The sequence below is a fragment of the Suricata suricatta genome, chromosome 14 (genome assembly GCF_006229205.1).
Source record: "Suricata suricatta isolate VVHF042 chromosome 14, meerkat_22Aug2017_6uvM2_HiC, whole genome shotgun sequence".
In the NCBI taxonomy this organism is placed as follows: Eukaryota; Metazoa; Chordata; class Mammalia; order Carnivora; family Herpestidae; genus Suricata; species Suricata suricatta.
Window position 1 is genome coordinate 23,633,862 of NC_043713.1, and position 14,718 is coordinate 23,648,579.

The 14,718-nt window shown below is 46.9% G+C and overlaps 1 protein-coding gene across 1 annotated transcript in view; it reads left to right on the forward strand.

Moving 5' to 3' along the window:
• Nucleotides 1–329: 329 nt before the first annotated feature.
• MYO5B (myosin VB) overlaps nucleotides 330–14,718 on the forward strand; it is a 192,975-nt gene continuing 178,586 nt past the window's right edge. Inside the window, exons 1-3 of the mRNA XM_029921554.1 lie at nucleotides 330–341; nucleotides 3,532–3,642; nucleotides 12,899–13,070. Of these exons, the coding sequence (XP_029777414.1) occupies nucleotides 330–341; nucleotides 3,532–3,642; nucleotides 12,899–13,070 (295 nt within the window). The remainder of the gene's footprint in view (nucleotides 342–3,531; nucleotides 3,643–12,898; nucleotides 13,071–14,718) is intronic.

Consider the following 14,718-nt stretch of genomic DNA (forward strand, 5'->3'; position numbering starts at 1 on the left):
CTGCTCTCCTCTCTGCACATGGCCACGTGTGTCTTCGTTGTGGAGATGGAGGAAATAGGACAGCATATAGCACAGAGCGGGCACATATTAGGTGCCCAAAGGTTGACTTGATTTGAATCTAAAGCGTGCTTGATCAGGCCTGTAACACACCATGTCCTTTAAAAAGAGGGGCATTTGGCCCTTTGTCTGCGAAGTTTGCATCAATTGTTGCTGCTCCCCCTTTTCGTGTCTTGCCTGCCCCTGCTGAATAACTATTAGTCTCTCTAGGAATCTGTCCCATCACCCTTCAGTGTATATTTTTATGAGCATTATCTGCCCAACTCGATGGTATGTTCCTTAAGGTGCGGGTATAGATCTCCATGTTTGTGCTGATGACATGGTGCTGCCCCCAGTGTGTTTTCCATATAAACCGGGGGCCTCATAAGTGCGTTACTTGCTGATTCCTGTCTCACCACAAGTGATGGAGTGTCCTTATAATGCCCAGGATACAGAGATGCCCAGTAGCGTATCGGAAAGATCTTGAAGTAGTGAGATGAAACGGATATAAAAGAAATGCCTGCCAAACCATGAAGTTAACCATAGAAGGGGTTGCCACACCTCAGAGTGGGTGAGAGCTGACCCAGGAGAGGTAAGGGTTCAGTGAAGACAGGGCATGGGGACTTGGACTCAGCCCACATGGACAAGTGAGGGAAGGGCAATCTGGGCTGAGCAAGACACATGTGTAAAGGGTGGGGGCGACACACCTTCACAGTGACAGCAGGATGGTAAACCCTTCTGGCTTTTGGGCTAATAGGGTCTGTGTCATGACTACACAGCCACCGTCCAACTGTAGAAGCAGTCAGACTGTATGCAAATGGAATGTGCCGTTGTGTCCCAATACAATTTATGGACACCAAAACTTGACTTTTGTGTAATTGACATGTTGTCATCTGGATAGCACCCTTTTCCCCCTGCCAACCCTTTAAACATCTAAAGACCATTCTTAACTCGTAGGCTGCACGAGAACGGGCAGGACGCTAGATTGGGCCCAGGGCTGTAGCTGGCTGACCAGGCACAAAGGCGGGGAAGTATGAGCACAGATTTCAGGAGCAGAACAGCAAGTACTTGGGTATGCAGTGATGCGCTGGGTGTGGGTGGAGGCGGAGATGCTACATTTCTAACCAGCTCCCAGGGTAATTGAGGCTGAGGTCCTCATTTAGAGCAGCAAAGATCTGAAGCATCATTCTAGTCCTCTTATGGCCCCGATGCTGTGCTGGGCTCTGTGGGATAGGAAGATAGAGACAATTTTCTGTCTCTAGGTGCTTTCAGTCTACTTGAAGAGAAGACATTTATATAGGTAGGTGAATGGATGCTCTGAGAATAAGAATTAAACAGCTAATGGAGGGCAGTGAGCCTCCTGGGTGGTGGGTGCAGTGGACAGTTGTGGCATCTGGACAGCAGGGGTAAGGCCGGAGGAAACCCCCTGTGGGCTGGGACTGGGCCCCTTTGGCTTCCAGGACATCACACAGCTTGATGAAGTCCATGTAGCATCATTACCTCCACTCAGTTCCTATTGGGATTTTTCTCATTGTTCTTGGCCACTCTTCCCTGGAGCCATTCCTGACACCATCTATATTGAGTGAAGACTTCGAGGAGACTTTCTTAGGTGTCCTGTATTCCCTGGGCGGGGGCTCAGGAGCAGGCTCAGAGGGACGGGAGCCTTAGTGAGGCTGAGGAAGGATCCTTATCTGAAGCTCGGGGACAGGGCCATCAGCGTCTGTGCAGCTTGGGGGAAGAGAGGCTTCCACAACCACAGAGGAGGTGAGGGAGGATCCCTGAGGGGAGGAGTAGTGTTGACGGTTATGGTTGGCAAATGCTAAAAGTTTGCTCTGGGCACTCTTAATGCCTTCCTCAAGCACTCAGGCACTATAAAGCTCGATAGCGTCTTCATTAAAGGTGCAGTCATTCTAGCAGGCTCACAGGCAGAGCGAAGATGCTGTGAACCTGATTCTTCATAATGCTAAAAATGACTTTGGCTTTGTCTCCTGAGCAAAGGGTTGCCAGGGATGCAAATTGGTGGTGGGTTGCTCTCCCACTAATGAGTGTGGATGACTTCCTCGAACCAGAGACCAGAGCAGGAAGGTCCCGGGGCATGCTTTTTAAAAAGGGCCACTGGGGTGCCTGGGTGGCTCAGTAGTTTGTGCTTCTGACTTCGACTCAGGTCATGATCTCACAGTTGGTGGGTTCAACTCCGCATCAGGCTTTGCCCTGACAGCTCAGAGCCTGGAGCCTGCTTTGGATTCTGTCACTCTGCCCTTCCCCCCACTTGCTCTGTCTCTCTAAAAAATAAATGTTAAAAAACAAAAATAAATAAAAAGGGCCAGTGACGATTGGGAGGTAAACACTGTTAAAAACAAAACAGGCCTAAAATTAAAGCCCACTGGCTGTTTGTGCCCAGGCAGCTGATGGGCCACAAAGTTGGGGTGTGGAGCTGTCCCCTCCACAAGGGAGGCTGGTCATACTGACCCAGGCACACATTCGGCTGGCCTTACAGTCATAAGAGCTGTTTGTTTCAGGATTGCTGAGAAAGTTCTGTGGCCATGAAGCTGTGTGCATGCACGTGTGTGCACCCATAGCCAGGTGCAAATAGGCCCTGTGGCAATCACATACCTGCGAAATGGAGAAAGTGGTCTCCAGGCATGAGCAGTGCTGTCAGGAGCAGCCGCCAGCGGGTCCCGATGCCTCAGACCTGTGGTGTCCATGGCCACTCGCTCCACTGACCTGGGGCGCTCTTCTGTCCCCTCCCATTCTGAGCTGGTCTGAGGCGGAACTCGGACTTGGTATTTGCAGGTTCCCAGGTGATCAGAGTGGGCAGTCGGGGTGGACAGCCCCCGAGGTGGACGGAGAGGGCTTACCCACTCACCAGGGTTTGTGTTCTTCCCTGCTAGGAGTTTGCCAGCTTAATGATTTTGCAGACCTCCTAGTGGCTGAGGGAGTGAGTGGTGGAGTGAGATTTTTGGGCATGTTTGTGGCTCAAAGAATGCACAAGAAGAGGTTGCTGACACAGGAAAACATAAATACCCGTTCGATTTGCTGACCACTTTCTTTCACTTCTGCAGGAAAATGGCTTTGTCCCCGAATACGGCATCTCAGAGCAGAGGTCCCTGGGACTTGAAGATTGGCTCTCTTGTCTGGGTCTTGGTGTGTGTGGTTGTTTGTCGGCAGCACGCTGGACACAGCCTCTGCTGTTGTCTTTTGCCCCCCGGCTTGAGATGATGGTGCCGAGCTCTGGCGGACGTAACCAGATGCAGGCCTGGCTGGCTTACTGGCAGAATTATAATTAAATTGATCTGTGGTGTTCTCTTAGGATCTATAAAGTGCCCTCTGTCCCCAGTCCTGCGGGTTACTTCCCTGTTGTCATGGTATTAGATCACCTTGTGATTGGAAATGAGAAGGGAGGAAGATGTGTCCGGGTGGCCTCACAGCCCCTCGTGGATAGCAACATGTATGTGGAAACCTGAGCGCTCTGAGTTTCTTGTTTTAATCTTGCAGCACACGAGGGTCTGGATCCCGGACCCTCATGAAGTGTGGCGCTCCGCAGAATTAACCAAGGACTACAAGGAGGGAGACAGGAGCCTCCAGCTCAGGCTGGAAGATGAAACGGTAAGTGCAGATCATGGCGGGGGGCGGGGGGGTGGGGAAGCATGGGGCTGAGTCGTAGATGGTGGGCTTGAGTTTCCCCTGCAGAGTGGAGCTCCTGGCATCCCTGTTGCTGTGGGTAAACCAGAAAACCGCACTGTGGCTGTCCCATAGGTGCCCACTGGTGTCTACCTAAGAGATCCCTGGTGACCCAGGCAGGAGCCTGCTCCAAGGGTTCCCTTCATCGGACTGAGTGTCAGTGGGAGGTGACAAGGAGGTAGCTTAAGAGACAGTGCCTGGTGGAGTGGTCAGAGCCCTGGCTCTGGACCCCAGCCTGTCTGAGGATTGGGATCCTGGGTCATCCGTCGTTAGCTCTGTGCCTTTGGGTGAGTTAGCGCTCTTTCTGCACCTGTTACTTCATCTGCTACAGGGGAGTGAGAGTTGGTCTAGGGGCCTTAGGAGAATAAAATGACCTACTCTGTGCCATGTCCTTAGACACACAAGCACGTCACACGTGTCAGCTGCTGCAGCGAGAGTTCTTTAGTGGTTGACTTTCAGGTGGCTTCAGTCGAAAGGAAGACAAGGTGGGTAACTATCCGATTTCCCCCTTTTCACGAGCCTTTTGTGACCACCCATCTCTGGGATGTGTGTATTCCACAAATACTTGAAAACTTGTGCTGGGCTGGGTCAGGGAGGTGTATGTGACCCTGTCCTTTGGGGGAGGTCACAGAAGCAGAGCAAAGCGTTATGACACAGAAGCTGGTGGAGGAGGAGTGGGGCAGAAAACAACCTGATGAGGTGAAGGCGTTGAAGGGGTCACAGGAAGGAGCCGGCAGCAGAAGCCTCGGGGGAAATGAGAGAACGGAGTGTCCCGGGCAGCAGTCATGTGTGCTGGTGGCCGCAGGCTGCAGTGTGCTCCTGTGGACCGTGTTGAAGGAAATGAAGCCTGTGTGCCTGGGAGGCATTGAAGGGAAGGGGTCAGGTGGGTGGCCTGAGGACACAGGCAGAGGTCGTTTGGGCTGCAGGGTTTACCGTGACAGAGACTGGGGGGGAGCCAGTTTTTTGAAATAGAAATTTTGAGACTAGTGGACATACAGGTTACATTAGTTGCAGGTGTACAGCATAGTGATTGGACACGTTTGCACCTTAGGCTCTGGGTGTGGTGCTCAGTGAAGGAAGTCACACAGAGAGACGAATGCCGTGTGAAATCACTCGTTTGTTTTAGATTCTGTATGAGGGGCAGGTTTTAAGGGAGTGGCAGCAAGAAACCAAGAAGTAGCTTTGGGATGGCTTAAGCTGGGAGAGGGCTGCAAGAGCGAGCATTGGTGGGGGTGGGGGGAAGGCTGCAGGGATGATTCCCTCCCTCTGAGACGGCACTGGTGTGAAACGTTTGTACCACGTCATTTAGCCTTTAATCGTTTACTGTCTGGCTGTTTTCTCTTCTTTCAAGTATCTTGGTCTTGTCTTTCTAGTTAGTAATGACCTACTTGAGAAATGGACCTTGTCTTACACTTTGCTCCTGTAGCTCCTACTGTGGTTGGCGATTAACTCGCTCATGAGCAGAAAGATGAAACCTCCTCCTGCCATCTTCTGTCTGCGCCCCACTCCCCAGGCCTATTGCTTGGTAACACTGGGACAGGGAGTTTGTTAGATTTTTACACCACAGTGTGCACGCCTCACCTTACCCTTCCGGGCAGGCAGACTTGGCTAGCCTCCTCTTGGTGCTGAGGCAAGAAAAAAAAATTCCCAGCAGATGGAATCATGGTTATCATGTTGAATAACTTCCCGCCCCACGCCCAAAACAAAATGAAATTAGTTCACCCACTTAAAGAGTGTAAGTTCTCTTTCAACAGATTTCATTTTCGTTGATCTTTTAAGTGGGTGGGTGTTTTGAAAGGGTTGTATGGAGGTAGTGGAGAATGATCTGCTGTGTTGCGGAAACAGAAGATGCGAGCCTCCCCAGCTGACCATCTGCCCAGCAGGACGAATCCTGGCAGCTGCCTGGCAGCCCCCCACCCGGCTCTGCGGCCGGTCAGCGTGCAGTCAGAAGGGATGCCTGGAGTTCCCAATGGGCAGCTCTTGAGAAATGATGGGCTCTGAACACGTAGCTCTGTCCAGGTCGCTTGCAAACTGTGGTTTGTCCAAAGTGGGCTCCCCGTGGTCACTAGGAGTGACTAACTTGTGAACCAGAGGTAGGAGGGCAGCCATTGCGGGACTGACCTCTGCAAGCTTGAAGAACATCTACTCCATAGGGGAGACCTTCCTTGATGTACAGGGCTGGCCGGAAAACCCACCTGGCAGTGCCTCCCCCACTGCCTTCCTGTCCAAGAGTGGAGGTTTAACTGTGGTGGAAAAGGACAAAAATAAGTGAGTTCTCTTCTGGAGAACAGTGTCCTTAACCCCCAGCTTCTACCTTTCTGCTCACCTGTGTTCTGCTCACGGTGGTCGAGTTCCTTAGTGTTCCTCCAACAGGTTTCTTCTTGGCTGTTTGCTTATTTACGTCGTGGCCAAAGACAAAACATAAAGTTGACCACGGTAACTGGTTTCAAGTGCACAGTTCAGTGGCATAAAGTACTTCCACGTGGTCATCACCATCCCCACCATCCACGTCCAGAACTCTTGATCTTGCAAAACCGGAACTCCCCACTCCCCAGCAGCCCTGATGGCTCTATTCCACGGTGTGTCTCTGAGTGGCGCTGCTTTGGGTACTCCGAGAAGTGGAATCCTCGACCATTTGTACCTGTGTCTGGCTTGTTTCACTGAGCACAACATAAGGGATTTTATATTCAAACCTGTGGGAAACGTCTTGGAAAAGGATAGCGTCCTCTCTTTGTCCCCACAGCTGTGAGGGGTGCAGGGCATCTAAGTGTGCCGTCCCTGAGCCCAGTGCTGCTTTTAAACTGGATCAGGCATCTCCGCGTAGACTGACCTTGGGGATGCATCTAGTTCCTTTATTTGCCTCAAATAGAGATGCCAGGTAGCCTTCCCTCCTCTGCCTCCACCTCCCTTACAAACTCCTGCCCTCTAGTGGCAGGGCACACTAGCCAGCCCCCCTCCCCCATGGTTTTGTATTTAAATTGTTTTGTGACTGGAGTTCCTGTCCAGTGTCCTGCAGCCTCTTAGTGGGGGGTACTCCCTGTATGCAAGGTCCTGCAGGGGTGAGTGTGCCTGAGAGGAAGACGGGTACACCTGACCTTGAAGGAGGGGAACATGTTGCACCCGTGTCTCGGTGCACCCAAGCCCTGGAACGTAGGTGGGGCCGGGGCCAGAGGATGGATGTAAGTCTGCGTGTGTCTAAGAGTACAGGCCTCCTTTATCAAAATTCAAGTAAAGCTGACTTTTCTAGTTTTTGAAAATGAAAACATTTAATGTATTAAAGATATATTTGCAACTCTACTATCTAGTCTCCATGTAGCTGCCAGTGTAAAGAACCGTGATCTTTAAGCATCTTGTGCCTCTACCTGTATACAAACAGAGGAGGAACATAAATTGTTGAGAATCGCAAAATACTCCTCATGTCACATTGCCGTGGTGGCAGATACTGTACTAATTTGTGGGCACCCCTTCGCAGCCTCTGAGCCTGTGGAGAGGCTGGGAAGTGGACATGGGGCCTGGCCGGGAAACAGTATTTCCAGGTGTGAATTTTGTTTGCACTTGTGCCCTCTGAAAGGAAAGATTCCCGTGCTCATTTGCTCGTGCTCCTCTCTCTGCCTCTCTCTTGTCCAGCTCCTCCCCGCAGTCCAGACAGTGTCTGTCTCCGGTGTTGGCAGTGTTCGTTTGCAGAGAGGCCTTCAAGGCAGCTGGATGCTGTTACCTTCCTTCAGGGACGTGTGGCAGGAAGTGTGCAGAAACATTTTCCCTGGGGCTACGGTGTTTGTCCTAGGAGAGTATGCTGAGGGTTGCAGAGCTCAGACGTGTCCCCACCGAAGCTGGATCCCAAGTGGCACAATGACAGTGTTCAGTATGCTTCTGTTTTGTGCAGAGGATGGAGGCCTTGAAGGTACAGGAAGGGCCCTTAGCCTTACTCAGGCCTGAGGACAGGGCCACGTGTGGCCAGCTCTTAGAGTCAGGAGAGGACACACTTGGTTCTCGATGGCAGGAAGCAAATATTACACAAGAACAAGGACCCTTGCACTTGACCATTGGTGCCCTCAGACCTGTGTGTGTTCAGATGCCCACAGGGCTGTGCAGCCCAGTTCAAGCGAGTGTCAGCCATGGGCACATCCGGCAAAACCAGAGCTGAGAGTGGTCGATACTCTAGTCACAAACTTCTTAGTGCAGGCAATTTTGATGACTGGTTTTTTCCTTTCTGTTCCACTGGTTATTCTTATTTTAATATTTGGTCACCTAATAATTTTTTGCTCTCCATTGCTCAGTAATCCACACTTGAGACAGTCTTTGGCAAGAATAACAGGAAGACCATATTTACCATATTTATATTGTATGTATACAGAAAACACATAAAGTTGTAAAACAAATTGCAGATAAATATTAGTATTATTACTGATGCAATTAGTTATCTTGCTTAAGGTAGGCTGAAATTTTTTCAAATTACAAATATTTTTGTCAGGGTGCCTGGGTGGCTCAGTCGGTTGAGCGTCTGACTCTTGATTTTGGCTCAGGTCATGAACTCACAGTTTGGGAGTTTAGACCCCTGTGTTGGCCTCTGTGCTGACAGAAGCTGCTTGAGATTCTCTCCTCCCTCCCTCTCTCCCCTTTTCCTGCTCATGTGCTCCCTTGCTCTCTCTCTCAAAAAAAAAAAAATTTAAAAAGCTTTTATTGTAAAATACATGTAACATGTAACATGAAGATAAAAGACTATCTTCACCATTTTTCTAAGTGTACCATCCAGGGCATTAAGTACGTTTCACACTGGCGTGTAATCCTCGCCACCATCTGTGTCCTTCCTGTGATTGTCGTTTTCCTCCTCTCTGTTGGTGATCTTTTCCGTCAGTCAGCACAGGGCCTGACGTGGGGCTTGAATCCATGAACCACGAGATCATGAGCTGAAGTCAGATGCTTAACTGACTGAGCCACCAGGTCCCCCGAAAATTAAAACTTTTTTTATTTTATTTACTTTATAAAGTTTCATATTTTTTTAACATATGCAATTATTTTCCATCATTTACAATACAGTAGTTACAATGACACTCCAAACAGAAAAGCAAAGTAAAAAATCAAAACACCAACTTCTGTTTCATGTAATTAGACTTATACAGAAATTAGAAGGTAATTATAAGTTTTTGTTTGTGGCCATTTTCTTCCCTTAATTACTTGTATCATTCATCAAAAAACTGAACAATTATATGCCAAGGTCTGGTTATACATCTGTGCATCTGTGGACATTTGTCTCACTTGTGATGAATATAATACGCACAGATGTGTATCAGGTTTAGAATATAAAAAGGACAAGGCCAGGAGTCCTTAGAAATCAGTTAGAGACTTGGTGAGATACTTGACTCTACCCTCTGACACCCTTCTAGACACTCCCCCAAATCCATACTCTTCTTGAAACCCTCCTGGGCAGCTAACGTGTGAGTTTCCTGCTGACTTCACAAAGCAGGAATATTTGCTGTGGTAGAGAGGATACCTAAATGCTGCACCGTGATTCTCCACCCCCTTGGACTCCTAGCTGGGTGTCATTACCACTAGCAGGTGACATGTGTAGCTCTTGGGTTAACACCAACCCCTTGCCGGCTGGTAACCCTATTTTTTACTAGCTTCTCTTTTGTCTGGATGTCTTAGCTCTATGGTCGAGTAGGAGCAAGAAGTTGCCTTTATCTACCATGTCTGCTGATAATTAGCTCCAAAACTTCAGGGTGGGAGTTGTCATTCAAAGATGTTTTTATCATTGTATTTTATATAGTTCTGTGGAGATGAGTTGGTACAAGAGAGGTCATGAAAACAGACATTCCTTTCAGCTAAGATTTTTTTGAGCACCTACTGAGTATAGAACAATCTGGACCAATGCCTTCTTAAAGATGACTGTGTGACAGTGGAACATCATCTGTATTGTCCAGTATGGTGGTCACTGGACCCTTGAAATGTGACTAGTGTGACTGAGACCCTGAGAAGTTTTGATTGTACTTCATTTCAACAAGCGTAATTTCCATAATGCTACCCTATTGGAAAGTGCAGACATGGACTAATCTCCTAACCTCTTTCTCTCTATTCTTGAATTGTGGTTAGTCCCAGAATGCTAGGTGGGGATCCGACTGCAGAGGCCCATCTCTTCCTAGTCTCAAGAGAGGAGCTTGAGGTTCCTTCCAGGTGGGTTGACAGAGAATTCAGTATTGTGATGTGTTGACCTTGAGCCTCCTCTTCACCCCCAGAGGCCTTGTTACGTAGCGAAGTCTTCTGTGCCAGAAAGTGTTCATGGTCCAGGATCATGTCCTCAAAGCTTAGATTTCAAGTAAAACCATGTTAGCTGTAAATAAATGTTCGATAGTAACAGCAGTGTTCACATCAAAATCCCATTAAAAAAAAAACACTTAAGGCTCTCATTCCTGCTTCCCTCTGGATGAACACACACCACAAAATCTGCACCTTGAGTCATGAGTCTGTGCCACCTACATCTTGGCAGCTGCTCTGAGCATTTTTATTTCTCAACTTTACTGTAACCAGTCCCACTGGCTTATTTGTGGGCCATGTTTTCACAAAATTGCGTATGCTCTTCCCTCTGCACTTGGTTGGGGGGCAGTTTTTGAGGGAAGGATTCATCTGACGAAAGATGAACACCAGCATTTCTGTCTCAGGGTTTAAAGACCCTGAACTCGGGCCCCAGCTTTCTAATCTGAGAAATGAGGGGCTGAGCTAGGTGAGCTCTGTGCTTCTGCACTTGACCATGTCCTATGCTGGGTACCGGGGGTGGGAGGGGAGTGGAGAGCCACACAGGCCATGCAGAGTGAACATGCTCCTTTCCTGAGGTGACGGACGTCTCCATGGGGAAGTCTTCGGAAAGACTCCGAGTGGGAGGGTCGAGTTAGAGTCCTAGTGACACCAATGACTTGGCCAGTGATGAACGGGGCCATCACCTCTAGAATGTAAAATCTCAACACACTCCATTGCCCTTTGTTGCCCATCTTCTGGAAATTTTGTCTGTACCCTGTTCAGGATAGCTAGTTCACCAGTTTCCTGTATGGAGTTGATTTGATGAAAGACATTCGTGCAAAAACGAGAAGGTCCTTGATTAACCCCACAACCCCCCAACAGGAACCTGTGCGAGGAAAACCTCACTAACATGGGTAATTGTTTATAATTTGCGGGGATGTCATTCCTTAGAGGTTTCAATAGAAGGAATGCTCGATTTTGTTCTGCAGCTGCTGCTTTGTACGTTCAGCAGGAAGCTGCGAGGAGCTGCTTGTCTGTACATACAGGTGTGGGTCATGTCTTACCTTCCTGCTGATGGATAGTGGATATCTTTGCTCATTTGTAAGACGGTCTTCGGAGGCCCAGGAGAAGTCTCTTCGTGAAAGTTTCAGACTCGGTGTTGCTAGCTCTTCCTGTCCTCTGGAAAGGTCCTTCAGTCTGAACCCACAAACAGCACCCCTGTTGGGCCACATCCTTCATATTTAAGGTCTTAGCGGCTTTTACACCTTTGCCTATGTGATGAATAGTGCTAATAATCTATTTGCATCTGTTTGGTTAATGACACTGAATAGCTTTTTATGTTCCTTTGTAGTTCCTCTCGTGGCTCGTAGCTTGTGCATGATTTTCTGTTGGGGTGTTCTTTTCGGCTTGGAACTTCGGATATTAAGACTAATACTATTAGGTAATGCAGAATTGTCTACTCTACACACAGTGTATTTTATGGTGGTTTAAAAATTCCATTTACATTCAGAACACAAAGTTTTGTGACCTACTTCTGGCTCTTGCATCATCCTTTAAAATACTTCCTTCCAAAGCTCTTAAAACTACCTGACTATGTTTTCTTACGGTTTTGTTTTTTATTTTAGTGGGTTTTTTAATTTGATTTTTTTTGGTGTTTTACCTAAAACCTACTTTGATCTTTGAGAATGAGGGAATGAGAATAGAACACTAGCTCTTTTTTTTTTTCCCCCTAAAGGGCTTCAAGTTTATCTGCTTCTATTATAGGGGAAATTCCTTTTTAACTATTTGCTTAAGGATTATCCTGAGCAAATTTTCCTTCTGTGCTTGCATTTATTTCTGAATCTGCTATTAGGTTTCCCTTACCTGCCAATTTTAGCACCATGACTACCCTTGCTGGCTATAATAGCCCTAATATCTGGCTGTGCATGACCACGTAAAAGTGGGAGTGAAAGGAGAGAACATTGATACTTAAGTTCTTTTAAAAAAAACTGTGACTCCAGTAAATTAAGGCTGCTATGTCCATAGAATTTCCTGAAAGGCTTTTATAGAATAGTGGTTCTTAAAATCTCTGTAAACTGCCTGTTGCAGAACTACTTGTGGATTTTCAAAATCTCAGATTCCCGGGCCCCGTCCCAGAGCTCCTAAACATAATAAGTAGTGTTCAGGGGAACCGTTTTTATAAGTGCTCAGATGATTTTTAACAACACCATAAGGAACTTAGATAGGATGTGATAAACTGTAGCCAAGATTCCCCTATTTAAATACCAAAAAAGAACATCCTCTTTTATTATATAGGTGTGTACATGAGTCCGCTTTAAATATATCCTTAGCATAACAGTTGGACAGGAGTACTCAAAGATGCTTTTTGACAGGTTATAAGACTTCCTGATTACACATACATATATAATAGGAGCCGGAGACCTATGTTAGGTCAAAGTAAGATTACTGCCCTAGGGTGGCTTGTCAGGTTGTTGACGAATATATGTACAGCTGGAGGGCATTTATGGAGAGCAGTTTGTTATGAGGCAATCCAAAAAAAAAAAAAAAACACCTGTTGCATGATGGGGCAGAGAAAGGCACCAACATTAAATAGGGCGAAGAAGGTTGGCTGCGTAGGAGAAAGCAGTACTCCTTCAGGATTCAAGACTCTGTATCTTTGAGAAGTCAGTAGAACATATCATTACATCTAGTGCTTCCTGAATCTCTTGTGTCAGTCAGTCTTTTATCTTGATACACAGGGATTCTGTTACCAGCAAATTTTCCTCCTGGGCTGGTCTTTTAGGGCAACACAAGTACTTTGTTGAGTCGGCCCATCTTTGAAAGAAGGTGATCTATCTTCATCATGTATGATTGTTAGGGCGGTGATCCTAGCCAGTGTGACAGGATATTGGATACAGGCTAAATGGTTCATAACGCTGCCTTTTTGTGTCTATTACTTGCATTTCTTTAGATTCGGGAATACCCCATTGATGTCCAAAGCAACCAGCTGCCCTTTTTGCGGAATCCAGATATCTTGGTGGGAGAAAATGACCTAACTGCCCTTAGCTATCTACACGAGCCTGCAGTTTTGCATAATTTAAAGGTCCGTTTCCTGGAGTCGAACCATATCTACACTTACTGTGGTAAGTGGTGTGCATCTCTCGGCTGCATGTGTTTGAAAGTACTTACGATCTTCAGACTTGATGTGTGAAACTCTAATAGTTAGGAATCCTACTAGCATTCTCCTCAGTGCCTCTCCACTGAGACCCTTGAAAGGTTTGCAATCAGTGAATGTAGCTTAATTGGGCTGCCCTACATCTCTGTGGGATGATTGGTGTTAATCACAGCTCAGCCAGGGAGGAAATGGACCACACGATGTGGCTTGACTGACCTAGGCACAGTCCTTGAGCCTGTAGGAGAGCAGTACATCCATATCTGGGTCCTAGCCCTGGCGTCTGCTCTCTTGACTGAGCACACTCCTGTAAACCTGTGCCTGGCTGGCTTCAGTTCTCTGCCTAAGAAAGTCCTGTCTTTGACTGTCCCCCTTCCCATGCACAGACATGGTGTGTGATGAATATTTATCAAATTCATGAGTAGAAAACATGACAAATACTTGAAAAGAAAATGTCCTGAAAATCTCCTATTTGGTTTTCTTGAAACTTCTCAATTTCCCACATTCCAATTATTATTATTATTATTATTATTATTATTATTTTGAGTAGCAAGTGGTATGGTAAAATCTGGATCCCTGTAAACCATTGTCTGAGGGGCAGATATTTTAGGATCTGGTTGAGGAGTCACGCCATGGGCTGCTTTGTGGGGGCTGTCCCAGCTGTGCCTCAGAGCCGTGGTCTTGTCTGTGATCACAAGTGGGGCCTTGGGACCAGAGTTCTCCTCACAGTGATAATCCACTCGGGTTTGGAATTGATGGGTTGGCTACTAAGTTCCAGAGAGCTGTTCTACAAGACTTCAGTTCTTGAGAAGTAGTTTCCCCAAAACAACTTCAACTCAATTGCTAATGGCGATATTATTTGAAAAAAACCATTAATATTCAGAGTCTTCAATAAGTTGGGTTTCTTTTCCCCCAACGACAACAAAAATCTCTCATTTTGGGAGAAAGGAATAAACAACCACCAGCTTCAATTTTTAAAGGCATCCATTCCCGAAGACGTCCTGATGTCTGTATATATATATATATTTTTTTTTTACCCAAATGTTCATTGGCTCCTACAGCCTCAGCTGTTGAGAGTGACTGATGTGACCCAGAGTTGTGAGTTATCAGGAAACACTTGTTTCTGCCCTGAAAGTAGCTGGAATATTTTAAGAAACTGTGCAGTCTTAGAGTATAATGCCAAAATTTGAATGCTATGTGAAGTAGGATTTTATACAACTCTCTAGCAACCAGTAGAATATGTAAGGCTGTTTTGAAGAATTCTCCAAGTCATTAGCCTTAGGTGGAATTTATTGGGGTTTGGGGCCATTTTTTTTTTTTTGGCTTAGGTTGTCTTTTTGGGCAAACTTGCATTTGAAGACTTGGTGGGTGTCCTTTTCCTCCCTTAGCCCCTTCCCCTTAGCCTGAAATGTAACAAGATAATTCCAAGTATTCTCTGGTATTTCTTTCTTTTAAATAGACTTCAGTGTTTAAAGCAACTCTAGGTTCAAAGCAAAACTGAGGGGAAGATACAGAGATTTCCCATATAATACCCTTTTCCCCCCACATATACTTAGCCTCACCCACAGTTAATGTTCTGTTCAAGAGTGGTACATTTGCACCAGTTGACGAACCCACAG